The sequence below is a fragment of the Copadichromis virginalis genome, linkage group LG5 (assembly GCF_057382275.1).
Source record: "Copadichromis virginalis isolate Kocher_CV1m ecotype Utaka linkage group LG5, C_Virginalis_male_GT1.1, whole genome shotgun sequence".
NCBI classification, from domain to species: Eukaryota; Metazoa; Chordata; class Actinopteri; order Cichliformes; family Cichlidae; genus Copadichromis; species Copadichromis virginalis.
In genome coordinates, this window is record NC_140622.1 from 25,915,571 (window position 1) to 25,930,214 (window position 14,644).

The window sequence follows — 14,644 nt, forward strand, 5'->3', positions numbered from 1 at the left end:
TATATTTCTGGCATCCATTTCTTTCCTCTGTCATAAGGTGACTTTTTAACCAGTTAAGCATCTCCTAACAGACACAGATCAATCAGTTGTTTTCAAAAAAGACATCCCAGTTTTTGTTTGAGGTGGCTTCAGACGGCAAAAAGAAAATAATGAATATGATGTATTACTAGTAGACTTAACCCCTCACCTCTATTCACAATTGCTGTGGGACGCTATCACATTCCTAGCATTGACAGGAAAGCCTCTGGGAAAATGGCGTGGTTGCACGTCGTGCCATTGACACCCTTAATGTGTTTTTAATAGCTCCTTCATAATGATGAAAAACGGCCTTGAGCGGCTCAGGACTGGAGGCTTTATGGCGCGGCAGGACCGGGACACGGCTGCTGCTGGTGGCCCGCTGCTTTATGTGGTGATAGAGACGAGGCCGGTCAGGGTCTTGTAGTTTTATGACAGATGAACGTCGGAAGGCTCTTCAAGTTCTCTGCTTTAATGGCAGTACATGACACGCACTATAAATGGCTGTTTGATTATGTGTGAATACTGTAGGCAGTCGTACTAGCATTTGTGGTTTTGCTGGTGCAGGAGTACCTGGATGTCCTGGGCCGTCCGATGGTGCTCGCCGGGACTAAAGCCAAGCAGGTGCAGTGGACAAACGTCTACCAGGATGCACTGGTAAGCAAGAATTTATAATCATAATGAATTTATAAGCATATCCTGTGCACGTATAGGCTAGGAGTTGATACACTGACAGTACAAAGCAGTGGTGAAGTCATACTATTTTTAAAGCAGGGGGTACTTTCATTGGCTGGCATATAAAGTGGTTTATTTTTTGCAAATCGCTGTAAATCGTCAGTACACTTTTATTCAATTCCATTTCACTGTACCGGTAGTTTTATTTATATAGCATCAAATCACAGCATTTAACCGCCTATGAGCAAGCACTTGGCGACAGGGGGAAAGAAAAAGTCCAGTTTTTCACAGGAAGAAACCTCTGACAGAAGTTTTCTCTGGGAAGACCAGCCATCTGCCGCAACCTGTTGGGGGTGGGAGGTCTTATCATTTACTAAATCGGGCATGACTGGTATGTAGAAACACGGTGCGTTCGAGATATGTTGGAACTCAGGACTCATGTTCCTGAAAACATGAGTTTGCCGTTAAAAGAATTCATGTGGCAACAACAGCGAGAAAGAAATGGAATTTTGCAAAACAAACAAAAAAAGGGGGCTATGACGTCGTCTATGTGGGGTGTCCATACCTTGGTTTATGGTGGGATTAGTCACCCATCTGGCCACCTCTTGCATTTGCCCCTGGTAAACAGTGTTCTTCATATTTTTGTTGTCATCTATATCTGGGCATGTGCTTTAAGGATACAATTAATTTGATTTCTAATGTGTTTTATTAGGGTTTGGGCCTTGTCATCACCGGCACAATGCCGGTCTTCAACCTCACTGCTGATACTGCAAGCTCTCGGGTAAAAGCAACACTGCAACATAGCATGTGACCTTAAAATAGCTGTGCTTTTGCACTTTATCATTATTATTTAGTAAATATAATGTTTTGGGTTGGGTTTTTTTTTACATCTATCCAGGCAGGTAGGGCTGTAAAGTTACTAAAAACAGACACAAGTTGGAGGAGCAGAAGGATTTGAGGTTTTATTTCTTGTTGTTGACCATCATCAATCATTTGTAACGGTGTCCGCCCAGCTGCTCTTCTATGCAACACCTCCCCCCTGAGGTGACGACAGACATCACAGCAACTCATCTGTACTATCTACTAACATCCATAGATGCATCCAGCTTTCAGTATCCATGACCAAAGTATTTACTCTGAGCTTATCACAAAGGCTTAAAGCAGCAAACCGACTCAGTTTAAGATAGACTGTGAAAATATGTGCTAATCAGATTGCGCACAAAGTGATAAGTCAGAGATGGCATAGAGATGTTCTTAGCACGCTCACGGCACAGCCACCAGCCCCGTTTGATTCTCTGATACTAGCAGCGGCTGTGGATAAAATGCTTATAATTGCTTTATGTCTTCTGCATACAGAACCAGCTCATCCTTGGAGTCATGGGAGTAGACATTGCAATCAACGAAATCAAAAAGAAGACACCTACATACAGAGTGAGCATGTCGCTGAAGATGTCTCTTGTGTTACTTTCAGATATGTGTGGTTTTTTAATAATTTCAAAATTCCCTTTTGTGCTGTGCAGCTTGGAGCTAATGGCTATACCTTTGCCATCGATCCAAATGGTTATGTACTGCTGCATCCCAACCTTCGGCCTAAGGTAGACCCAGTTATTAACACTTCTGTGCATCTAAAGAGTTGTCAATGTAAAATTTTGGACATTATTCCTGCTGACTGACGTTCAGCCTCCTCCTCCATCTTCCACTGCTTTGTCTCTCTGTGCAGATCATTAACTTCAGGGAGCCCGTCACTCTGGACTTTTTGGATGCAGAACTGCAAGACAGCAACAAAGAGGAGGTGCAGAACTATTCCCGTGCAATATCATGACTGTCACCACCTGTGTCTCATGCAATTTGTGTTACATTTAACCTTTTAACTGTCACTTGTTTTCAACCATTTTTGTCTTTCATTATGAACACTCACGCCACAGCCTCTGTGTTTCACTTGCCTTTCAGATCCGCCGACAGATGATTGATGGCAAATCAGGGCAAAGGAAAATCAAGACGCTCATTAAATCAGTTGATGAGGCAAGTCATCAATATATGAAACTCAATCATGATCCGAAGTAGCACCTTACTGGTGTTGTAATGAATTTGAAGCGCTCGGTATGTTTAGTGTCTGTTGTTACTCTCCGATTATGGGAGGAGGTGTGAAGGTTACCTTTTTGTGGTTGCCAACAGAGGTACATCGACGAGGCCGTGCGGACGTACACGTGGACCCCTGTGGAGGGTACAGATTACAGGTAGGTTGGAAATGCAAACATGCATCACCTGACCGTCAGAGAAAAAGATGGCGCAACTTGAACCTGTGAGTGAAGTCCAGATTTTACACTTTAAATTGTTGAGTCACAAGTCTCAGATATCTGCTTGACAGCTTCTGCCTATGAATGTTTGTGAACAGTGGCTTCCCTGAATTAATGGCGGCTCGCTAATGAATTTGACTGAAAATTAAAAAGCCACTTCTTTTTCTATCTTTGCTAACATTTCTGAGGAGTAGCGTAAATTAACTGCTTAGTTTACTCATCTTCAAAACATTTGAAGTTGTATCATAATGACATTTCCTCTAGGCAACACTCTGCAAATTACAGTTTATGACATCGGTAGTCCTACAAATGCCTGATTTGTGTTTTTTATTACGTCTGCTGGCTGCGTGCCTAGTCCTGGCAGAGTGCATATGAGGCTCTCGCTGCACAGTCCTATTAATATCCAACTCAAATGGTTATTCCAGTGTATTTAAGAATCTGTGTGAAACTCAAATAAACCGACATCCAAAGCTCTGCACAGTAGTGTATCCTACATTGTGCAGTTCAAGGCTCATAGAATATTTTTTCTGTTTGAGTTTTAATCTCTTCCTATTATATCTGTGAAGACTTCTATTTTAGGCTTGTGTGGCAACAAAGATCAAGAAATGGGACATCTCTGTCCCGTTTAAATTCTGCTTCCGGCGATGACTGTTTGTACAATTTATGACCTATTATGTCTTAATGGTGATGTATTGCAGGGTAAAAGTGACGTACTTTCACAGTGGCCTCACTAGTATTGGATAAAAATCAGGCTCTCTGAGGTGTTTTCTATTTTTTCCATCTTTATTGTTTAGGGTCACTCTTACTGCGTTTACCTGCGTCATTTGTAGCTTCAGATGGCAGCTGTTTCCCAGAGAAAAAGCTTTGATGAACTGATTGTACACAAACTGCTCAGAGCCACTCAGCAGACAAATGCTTCCTGTATTTCTTGTTTCATTAGCATTTCATACAATGCAGGGGTACTTGGCGATATGATTATTATTAGTTTAATTGTTCTTTATTTATTGTTTTTCTTTTTTATGCCTTGGATTTTATTATCTTATTTGATTATGTGAGATTTTATATTGTAATGTAATTATTATTTATGTGGAGCCCAGGAAGGACTGTTCCATCTTTTTTATAGATTAAGGGGAATTCAAATAAACAGTAAACAAAGAAAGCAAGTGGCTGGTGAATATAGTGGATCTTCATCAGCTAAACTAGTGATTTTCCCTAAAGAAGGTTGGCCACAGTTTTAATGGTAATTGTTATCATTGCCAACAATCTATAGTGTCAAAACTCCCATTAGCTGCCTCACTTTAACTCAAGAAGAAATACAGCAAACTCACAGTTTCCAGCCAATACGTGAATTTGATTGTGATGCTGGTTTCCAACTCTATATTTTTAATCATGGACTACACCAAACTAGCTTTGGATGATTCAAAGTTCCAAATAATCCTTATTTACCTTTAACAGCCCCATCCACTGTCTGAAACAAGTCATTTGAGCTCTTTCCGCTCCTTTCTTTCGATTGGCTACCCCTCTCTAACAGAAGGGTTGAACACAGCAGATGGCGCTGTTTTACTGAAACCTAGAGTTGTGTATTTGACAGTACAAAGAGCTGTCTGTTTGAGCATTAGAGCCTTATCAATTTATTGGCAGGCCAATATTATCATCAATATTAGCTATAAATGCTGATCGTTAAATTACTAGATGCAGGTAAAAGATGCTAGGATTTTTTTATCTTTTTAAATTTTGTGTGTCTTAAAAAAAAATGTCGGCCAATGTATCAGAATATTGGAAAATTAAATCACCAAATACTTGTATCAGCCTTAAAAATCCTTTTCTGAACTGAGTGGTTTCCTCTTGCATATGCACAGACTTGATTTTTTTGAGAACAGAAAATAAGCAAAAGCAAACTAGGCGTGCAGTAAAGCACATATGTATTTTGTGTATTTGTGGCTTTTAACATAATCTTGCATTAAGTGTTCCTGTTTTTTTGGATCTTTTCACCTCAGTCTAGGGTTGGTACTGCCTACATATAGTGAGAACCACATCAAGGCCAATCTAAGTGACCAGATCCTCCAGGTGCAGTGTAAGTACTCTTGGGTATACCCAACATCCTTCACTCTCTGTCTCTACTACTCTGTCTCTCTTGCCTCTCTGCTCTCCGCCCAATATGACCTTTACGCTCTGGTTCAGTCCTCTGTCCCGGGTCTTCAACATCATCATAGAGAGTGTCCGAGCGGAGGCACCTGCCCAGTCCCCCCCCCTCCCCCTCTCCTTCACTCCTTGTCTTCGCTCTATCTATGCTCTCTGATAGGCAGGATCATTCCTGAGTCCCCCCGACTCCTCTTCTGCCCCCGTTCCCTCCTGTCTTCATGCTGTGCTGTAAAAACGGTGATGTTTTTTCTTCACACTGGCTGAAGAAAAAAAACAACTGAACTAACAGAAAGGTGAAAGCTGTGGTCTTACTGTGTTACTCAGGTGAAAATAATGGTGACCTTTGTGCTATTATTTTTTTTGCCAAATGCTCTCGCCTCTTCTTCCACCAAGTAATGATTCTGAAGCGTCTGTGTTCAAAGTATTTGATGTTATGGATAACTGTGAAAACATGCATGCTTTTCACTCCTTATGATGATTTTTTAAAAATAATTTTGGGAACTTTTCCTTGTGTTATGTGTGTTATTTTTGATTTGATTTAATTTTTTTGTTAGACTGTGTGAGATGTTTCTCGGCTTTGGAATCATTCAACTGATAAACTCCCACATGGCCTGGGATACTGGCTTGTCAACTGTGGGAGTTTGGGTTTTTTGTGGGTCTGAATGGGGACACGTGTTGTCTCTCTCATTCTTTCTTTGTCCAGACCCCATTACTTCCCTCTTTTCCTGGTGCATTTGATTTTTTTCCCCATGGTTATCTCTCATAATTACTGGTTTGTCTTTGCTGTTTTTTTCTTTTCCTAGATTGTCATGTTTGGTTTTGTTTTTCCTTTCTTCCGTTGGTTTCCGTTTCCTCGTTTGCTCTTGCAAATAAGTTGTTTGCTCTTCATTTCTTTTTTCTCTCTTGTCTTGTTTGACTTTAATTGGTTTCTTTTTTCAAGAAAACAATATTTTTATTCAAACAGTAATTGAATAAAATATTGTCTGTGATCCTCCCTTCCCACCCGATCCCCTGTTTCTTTTCTTGCTCACTCCTTCTCTGATGGATCCACACAGTGTCATACACCAAGGGCAAGTATACTCCATATTGGTCCACGTTCCCTACCTCTACTTCCTACTCCCTACCGCTTCCTCCCCTTTCCTACACCTCTCATCCTAAACCTTCTCCCGCTGACCCCCCCCCCCCCTCCCTTCCCTCACCCATCCTAGCCTGCTTGCCTCTGTTCCTGCCCGTCTTGCCTTCAGGATTTCCTCCCCTTTCCCTCTTTTTTTCTCCTCCACTTTCTCCTCTAATCCCTCCTTCCTCCTCTTCCTTCTCACTCTCTTGCTGCAGCTCAGATCCCACATCTCTCACAGTGGCTCCTCCAGTCCCCAACCTCGACCACCTTCTCTCATATCCACTGCTCCAGAATCAGAAATAAATAAATAATTAAACAAACAGCTGTACCCGAGGAAGACAGATATTCATGTTTTCTGTTAAAACTTGTCTTTTGCTCCCTGCACCTCAGTCCTTTTCCTTTTGTAGATAGCTCCAAACACGTTGTCTACCTTCTTTCCTCTGCCTCTCTCTTCCACTTCATTTGCTTTGACTACATTTCTCTCTTTCCCTCATTTTTCTCTTCCTCACCTTCCCCATTTCTCTTTGGCTCTCTTCTTCTTCTCTTTCCGTATTTTTCTTACAGTGTAGTTTATAAACGTCTTAAGTAAGTCTAACACTAAGACTCAGGTATTGATAGATATTTAATTAAATAAATAAATATGTATACATTTTGTGGAATATCTATTGTTATTTGGGCACATCGAGCCCTACTAAAAGATCTGTAATTATTCAATGTAAGTCTGTGCAAGTTACTAGCTATAATAATATATCAGCTATTGATAGTGATGGCATTTTTTACAGTATAATAGGGATATGTTGAAGTCATGATTTTTTTAAAGGCATCTATATATAAATACACTGTTTGTTAGCTGCAGCAGTATCTCATGACTGGGAGCATTGCAGCTTGCAGACTGCAGACCTACAGTCTGAGCTGTGTCCTGCCCTCTCAGGTCCTCCCATATTGTCAGGTGTCAGGGTGCCAGTCGGCATGGCACCTCACTTCTATGTCGTCCCTCTGTACCCCCTATCTCCATCAGCTTGTCTCCCTCCCTCCTCACCCCTCAGACTGCCAGGTGCACGGCCCAACGCTTCCTCAATAAAGCTGACCCCGGATGTGCATGGCATTGTGGGCGGAAAACTACCTGGGCACTCTATTTTAGCTCTTCAAATGAATATTTAATTCCTCTTCTGGACACAGTTGCAGGTCACGACTTAATGAGAAAATGACATGTCGGATTCATCACAGACTCACCTGCTGGTTGATATTTGTGTTCTGTTTTGTCTGTGATAGATTCACTGAAGTTGCCCTTTTGACATGCCCTTCACAATGCAATGCATTTCCTCTGATTATGTGTCTCTCCGAGTCCTCTCTCCTGCCAGTCTGAGGGGTGACCACTTCCATCAGGACCTTCACCCACCCCCCCTGCAATAGTTGGCCATGTTGATGCCTGCCTGATCTAAAAGCACTCACCGTGGATAACCTGTCTGAGAACTCACTTTCTGACAAATCAAGTCAGTTCTCCGACATCCCAAATATGTTAGATTGAAACCCGACACAATCAGAAAATGTTTGCCGGCAAAATAACAAACCAGAAACCAAAAGTGTGAGTGCTTCTGAAAGTAAAACGGTCTTCCATTGAGTCAGGTTCCTTTTTAGGCACCATATTGGCTAACGCTAGTGTTCCCATGATACCTCAGTGTTGCTATGGTAAACTCCCTTCTGCGTCCCCGCACCTCTGAAGAACAGCTGCTGTTTATCCACAACTCCCCACTGCTCTGCCCACTGCTCTTCCTGGATAATCTTCCCCTTTCTGTTGCAGATTTTGAGTCACTGCTGCCAAACACTTTTGAGTCTGAAGGACATGTATTCATTGCTCCCAGGTAGCCTTGTCTGTGATTGCTGCCTGTCGTTAATGGTCATCGGTTTTCGGTGCCGTCTTTGCATCCTGTTTTCTTTCCACCTCGTATTTCAAAGTTTCTTGTATGGTTTGATTTTACATTTTGAGTGGTGTGTTTACTCATAGTTAAAAGTTCATTTGACAAAAATTACATTTATGAGGAATAAAATTCATCTGGTTTTGATTTTTTTTTCATATATTATTCATAAATTGTATTCCCCAAGTTACACTCATTACACGAGACCACTGAAGACACATCAACCCTTCTTGCCTGCTGCTACTGTGGTGCTGCATGTTTTACACAAATTAAGCATTATTAATGCATTTGCACAATGTATTGTAAGGATTACTGAAGCTATTGGGCAAAAAATATCATCTGCATGTGCATACAGCCTATAATATGCTCGGTATTGCAGTACAAGTCCACCTTTTGTTTTGACTGACACCACTATAGCACATTAAAGCTTTGCCATGTGCATGCGGCACACAATAGCATCAAGTAATGTGTGTATGGGTTTGTGCATCTTCATCTCCATTGTGTGTCCATCTATGAGGAGCAAGTGAGGCAGAATAAGAGTAACGAGCTCTATTTTTGCCTTCTCTTTGAATTAAAACACTGCGTCTCCTCCTCAGGGAGTACTGCAATGATCTGGAACTGTCCAACAACAACACTGAGTTCCTGCTCAACTTCATTGCTCTAATGGAGAAGGTGACACCAGACTCCAAACAATGTGAGTTTCATTTTCTTTTCACCCACACAGTAAAGTCACAGTTTGTTCTACATTAAATAATTCACCATGAGCTCGTCTAGTGATATTCTGTAAACATATCCCATAAAAAGGCAAAATAAACAGCAGTGATCCAACTAATAGGTATTTTCTTCGTAGCCAGAATCTGATATAACCTATTGCCTGTTGCCTAGATACAGTTAAAAAGCATCAGCAAGCCTCACTTCTGCACCTGATGACATGTTTCTTTCTTGTGACGAGCACAGTTTATTTCGAGATAATCCCACATGCTTTATCCTGCTGTCGCAAATCCTCCAATGATGAAAATGTGTATTAATTCACAGCTGTAAATAGTACGTAACAAATGCAATATTAAGCTTTCGGTGAGAAATATTTAGTAATAACCACAGCAGCTCGGTAGAAGAAAGTTGTTAGGTTGTTTTGTTTTGTTTGCCAAGGAGGTTATGATTTTGGCAGTCTTTGTGTTTGTAAATACGATGGCCGGAAAAGTTTTGAATGAATTCTGATAGAAGTTTGTAGCGGTGCAGAGTGCGGTCATGTTAAAAAATCCAGCATAATTCTGTTTACATCCACTAAAGTCTTCAAAGTCGACTTAATGATTTTTTGACCAAAAGCCTATTTAAAGGTGTGGTGTGCATTATTGACATATAAAAAGTACCACAATTAAAAATATATCACATTTGATCTTTGACCTGGTGTTCAAGGTCAAAAAGGCCAAAGTGTTAATAACAATATATAGAGCTATTTAAATATTTGTTTCTACCTGTGGTTGTTTGTATTGACAGCATATAGGTAAATAGGGAATTATATATCACATTTCAGTTTGCATCCAAATCATCTTATGTTTGACCTCTGACCTCACTCTGACCTGCCTTTCTTTCAAATGTACCACAAAATGTGCTGCAAGTGTTTTCAGGAGAAGGACAATGAGCTGCCTAGTGGTGCCTATTATCCATTACCTACTCATACATAATGTTTGTGTAATCGAAGTAAGCGAATGTCTTGCTACCCATATCTGATTTTAACCCTTATCTGAGGGCTTCCTGTTTGTGCTAAGGGTTAGTCCTAGTAGGCTTTCAAGGAGGAAAGAGTTAAAATCGGGATTTGGTCCACACGTTCCACATTGGGCATCTGATATAGACCATGTGTCGCCTCAGTGCAGCTGTCAAATATGCCCAAATTGTTGTTGTTTTTTCTTCTTTTCAAGAACCATAAAATACGCTTTTTCATCGGGTTTTAAATGTAGAAGAACTGCTGAACTAATGATCCAGAATACCTGACATCTGCTATTAATGCAGTGTCACCTCAAACACCATCACTGTCAATCAGACAGTTACCAGTCCTGGATTACTACCGTGGTGTTAACACAATCTCTATATTTCATTTTTTGAATATAACGACTATCATCAGCTGCTATATGGCAGCACCCCTAATGTAGATTAAACTCTCTAATCTCTCTTATGCCAGGTGACAATTTGCTCCTTCACAACCTCATTCTGGACACGGGCATCATCAGACAGTTGGTCGAGAAAGTGTGGAAGAATAAAGATTTGAACACGTGAGTGTGACCAGCCAGTATTGAGGGAAGTGCATTTTAAGATTTTTGGATATTGATTTGAAGCCCCTTTCTGTCTTTGCTTCCACCTGACATTTAGATACGGCTTCCTGGCTGTGTTTGCTGCAACAGATGGAGGTATAACAAGAGTGTTTCCAAACAAGTGAGTGCACTCTTCATCGAGGCCCATGTGTCTGGACTCCAGCTGCTTTGTAGTTCTGATACATTTTTCTCTTTGTTCTCTTTTGAAGTGGTATGCTGTTAAGTTTCAAAAAACATGTGGGATAGGCAAAGCAGGCAGCTTATACGTGAGACAATTACAGCTCTGGTATCTCTCGTTTTAAACCTTAGGGCTGCAGAAACCTGGGAGGAAGACCCTGAGCCGTTTAATGCCACCTATTACCGCCGCAGCCTCGACAACAAGGGTTACATCTTCCGAGCGCCTTATCGAACAGGTGAATGATGCTCTTAGTCTTGAGTTATATAACTCACCTCGTAATAGAAAAGGCTGTTTGTTTCTAACCTCGCTCTCTTGGCTCGTTTTCCCTTTTTTGTAGCCAGGGACGAGCAGCTGAACCCAGAAAATGACACCGTAGGTATTCTGGTCAGCACAGCTTTGGAGATGACAATAGGAGGGAAGACCATCAAACCTGCAGGTGGGTACTCTTCTGAAAGAGGAAACAAATTGTTGAGATATAATGATAGAGAAAAGCTTTCGGAGCGAGATAATTACACGTCTGAGTTTGTTATTTTGTCACTTTGTGTTGGCATGTCTCTGCCCTGCATATATCTATTCTTTTTACATACCTGTCGTTTTCTTCTGTGAGCTTTTAAACTTTCTTTCCTCAGTTGTCGGAGTGAAGCTAGACCTCGAAGCCTGGACGGATAAGTTTAAGATTCTTGCCAGCAACCATACAGACAGCCGACAAGGCTCAAATACGGTAAAATACATATGTTTAATATAATATACGTAATATATAAATCTTTTTTTATTTGGCTAACACTGTTTTTTTTCCTTGTCTGTGACAGTGTGGACCAAACAGGGGCTGTGAAATGGACTGTGAAGCCAACAGTGATGTAAGTATTGATGCAAATTTTAACTGGACCTTCTGAATCTGAGCACTCCCCAGCTTATCTCTGTACTTCCAGTTAGCAGTGCGTTTCTGTGTCTGTCCACAGGATCTGCTGTGTTATTTAGTAGATGACGGCGGATTCCTAATCATGTCCAATCAGAAGGACGACTGGAACAAGGTTTTATTAAAAAAGAATTCGTTCTTCCGCTGATCGTAGCCTCGCGCTTAGCTTTACACTGAGCTTGCCCTCGTTTTTTTTACCCCCACAGGTGGGCATGTTCTTCAGTGATGTTGACCCCTACTTGATGTACGCGCTCTACAACAATTCTTTCTACAACAGCAAACAATCATTTGATTACCAGTCTGTTTGTGAACGGATGCCCAACAGCGAAGCCGGAGCTGCACCCAGAGGAGTGTTCGTGGTAAGATAACACTTGAAAGAGAGATACCGTGAGTGAAATGAAGGAGGCAGAGTAGAAGACAATTAGTTTAATCAATGCATGGACGTATGGGGAAACTATAGCTGCATTCACACTGCAAGTCTGTGTGCAAAAATCAGATCAGCTACTGACTTTTTAAGAATTAGTTTTTGTTTAATTGGACTAATATCAGATTCCAGGGTGAACTAGTGAGAGATATCACTTTTATATTAAAGTGGGTTCCATTTACTTTATAGACTTTCTCCACACAGGTGTCAGTGGATATGGCGTCAATGGCAGGAATAGTTTGATTCCAAAAGCAGCCCGAATGTAGCCTAATGGGTGTTTGATTGAACTTAAATATTGATTTTGTTTTTTATTTCCCTCTGTATCTGTAGCCCACTATTGCAGATTTTGCCAACCTGGCTTGGTGGACATCAGCTGCTGCATGGTAAGATTATTAATGTATAGTAACATACAGCAAGTGTTATACGTATTACAAACTGATAATATTTGTTGTTATTAGCCAGCATTATTTCATAGATCCATAATTTGTTAATACAAAAAAAAAAAAGAAAAAGGTTGGGCCAGGTGAACCCTCCTCACATAATATTTGGATTTAATTCAAAGTGTTGAATTTATATTTTACTTCTCTTCACTGTTATTTTAAATACCCAAAGACCATGATTTGGACAGATGAAACAAACATTAACTTGGAAACAAAGCATGCCACATCATCTGTCATGGTGGAGGCAGTATTATGGCATGAACATATTTGGCTGCCACTGGAACTGGGCCAGTAGTGTTTTATGATGCTGTGACTGCTAAAGCAGCAGGATGAGCTGTGACGTGTACAGGGCTACACTCTCAATCTCAGATTCAGCTAAATGCTGCACAACTTATCAGACAGCGCTTTGGGGTGAAAATGGATAATGACCCGAAGGATAGTGCAGAAACACGAATTTCTCAAGGAAAGAAATGGTATATTCTTCAATGATCTCAGCCCAACAGAGCGTATTTTTCACACACTTAAAAAAGGCTGAATGACTACATTTAAAACAGTCCTTATATTTAAAATAATGTTAGTTTATGCCTCTCAAAATTTGAGACTATGTAAAACAATGTGTATAATACCTGAACAGTTACTGCACATATTTTTGTTAAATTACTTGAATTAAAGCTGAAAGTCTGCATTTCAATCACATGTTATACTGTACTGTATTGCACTGCCATCATTTTCATAGTTATTTCTGTGGTCAGGTAATTGTGACTCGTTTTGTAAAGTTTTACGGCCTGCCATACTCATTACCTGGACTGCTGCATGTGCAGTATTCCTGCTAACAAAAAAGCTTGACTCATGATTTTAATCATTGCACAATGTTACATTTTTTTGTCCACAAGTTGAATTAAAAACAAATCCTGTCTCCTCAGGTCTTTATTCCAACAGTTCATATATGGACTGGCATACCACAGTTGGTTTGTCACAGGTGGGTGACATGTTTTATACGATACCATTTTTATACAATATTGGAAAAAAGGTTTAAAAGTGCTAAAAGTAGATTTTGATCAAATCTATTTGGAGCTTTAAGCCAACAGCAAATAAACCTTAAATCCAAATGTAGTGAAAAAATTACACATGACATACATCTTTGGGCATTAAGCTGAAAATAAGATCTGAGAAATGAGTTAAAGAGATAATCATCTCTTTTTTTTTTCATGCAGATGAGGTGGATGCCGAAGGAATCGACTCTAAAGAGAGAAGCTGTGTAATGATCCAGACCCAGTACTTCTTTAGTAATCTCAGCAGTTCCTACTACATACTGCAGGACTGTGGCAACTGCTCCAGGTCTGTATGCGTGACGTAGTACTTTTAACACTCACACATAATCAGACATGCATATGCTTAGACAAGTAGCATGAAGAATCGCGGTGTGACAGCGACGCAGTTAGTGAGACAGATTCATCTTTCTGTTGGAGTTAATAAACTCTGCTGATGATTAACCCATATCAGCTCTAATGAAATCGTCGTATCATTGGCTAAATGAGCCTTATAAGACTGTCTCATGAATCTCGCTCATCCATTAGCAAATGAGTCTGTGATGTAAGTGAGCAGAGGGGGGTTGTTGACAGAGCTGTCTCTCTCTGCAGGCTGATTCATGCCAAGAGGATAAACAACACCAACTTGCTGTTTGTGGTAGCAGAAAAGATGCCATGCAACACCTGCGAGATAGAGAAGCTATCCCAGGAGGAGAAGGAGTGTATCCTTTTTTTTCCCTTCACATTGTACACCAGCTGGCACTGGAGAAGAAACACTCTGTCATCTCTAGATTTTCTCTCCTCATCACCATACCTGTGGAAACGCGAACATTTCACATTCATTTTAAGGCTATTTTTAAGATTGATGGCATGAATTATAGCCAGTCATTTACATGTGTAGGGCTGCATGAGGAATTGGTGCTCAGGCGGATAATGAAAAATTGCACAGAAGAAAGAAAAAGAAATACAAAGGAGTTTCATTTTCCTTAATGGAGTCAATTTTCAGTCAAGGAGGAGGATCCATGTAAAGAACCGCCTGAGGCACGCTATCGAAAAGGACCCTCCACCTGCTTCGACAGTAACATCGCTGTAAGATTTTCAGATAACACAACACATGAATATCCACCTTACTGTGAAGAAAAACAAAAACATTATTTAGCATTGAATCCTGGTGCTTGCTAGTTAAA

At 40.6% G+C, this 14,644-nt stretch overlaps 1 protein-coding gene across 3 annotated transcripts in view; it reads left to right on the plus strand.

Annotated features, from left to right (window-relative positions):
• cacna2d2a (calcium channel, voltage-dependent, alpha 2/delta subunit 2a) overlaps positions 1-14,644 on the plus strand; it is a 178,124-nt gene that overhangs the window by 158,631 nt on the left and 4,849 nt on the right. For 2 of the 3 annotated variants that reach the window (XM_085457021.1, XM_085457023.1), the window contains 24 exons: positions 583-672; positions 1,403-1,471; positions 2,047-2,121; positions 2,211-2,285; positions 2,411-2,482; positions 2,641-2,712; positions 2,866-2,927; positions 4,985-5,061; positions 6,185-6,199; positions 8,048-8,108; positions 8,759-8,856; positions 10,342-10,432; positions 10,530-10,592; positions 10,781-10,884; positions 10,987-11,085; positions 11,279-11,370; positions 11,459-11,506; positions 11,609-11,680; positions 11,772-11,924; positions 12,320-12,372; positions 13,353-13,408; positions 13,644-13,767; positions 14,070-14,179; positions 14,464-14,546. In XM_085457021.1, coding sequence (XP_085313147.1) covers positions 583-672; positions 1,403-1,471; positions 2,047-2,121; positions 2,211-2,285; positions 2,411-2,482; positions 2,641-2,712; positions 2,866-2,927; positions 4,985-5,061; positions 6,185-6,199; positions 8,048-8,108; positions 8,759-8,856; positions 10,342-10,432; positions 10,530-10,592; positions 10,781-10,884; positions 10,987-11,085; positions 11,279-11,370; positions 11,459-11,506; positions 11,609-11,680; positions 11,772-11,924; positions 12,320-12,372; positions 13,353-13,408; positions 13,644-13,767; positions 14,070-14,179; positions 14,464-14,546 — 1,914 coding nt within the window. The remainder of the gene's footprint in view (positions 1-582; positions 673-1,402; positions 1,472-2,046; positions 2,122-2,210; positions 2,286-2,410; positions 2,483-2,640; positions 2,713-2,865; positions 2,928-4,984; positions 5,062-6,184; positions 6,200-8,047; positions 8,109-8,758; positions 8,857-10,341; positions 10,433-10,529; positions 10,593-10,780; positions 10,885-10,986; positions 11,086-11,278; positions 11,371-11,458; positions 11,507-11,608; positions 11,681-11,771; positions 11,925-12,319; positions 12,373-13,352; positions 13,409-13,643; positions 13,768-14,069; positions 14,180-14,463; positions 14,547-14,644) is intronic. The other variant, XM_085457022.1, reaches the window with a different exon arrangement.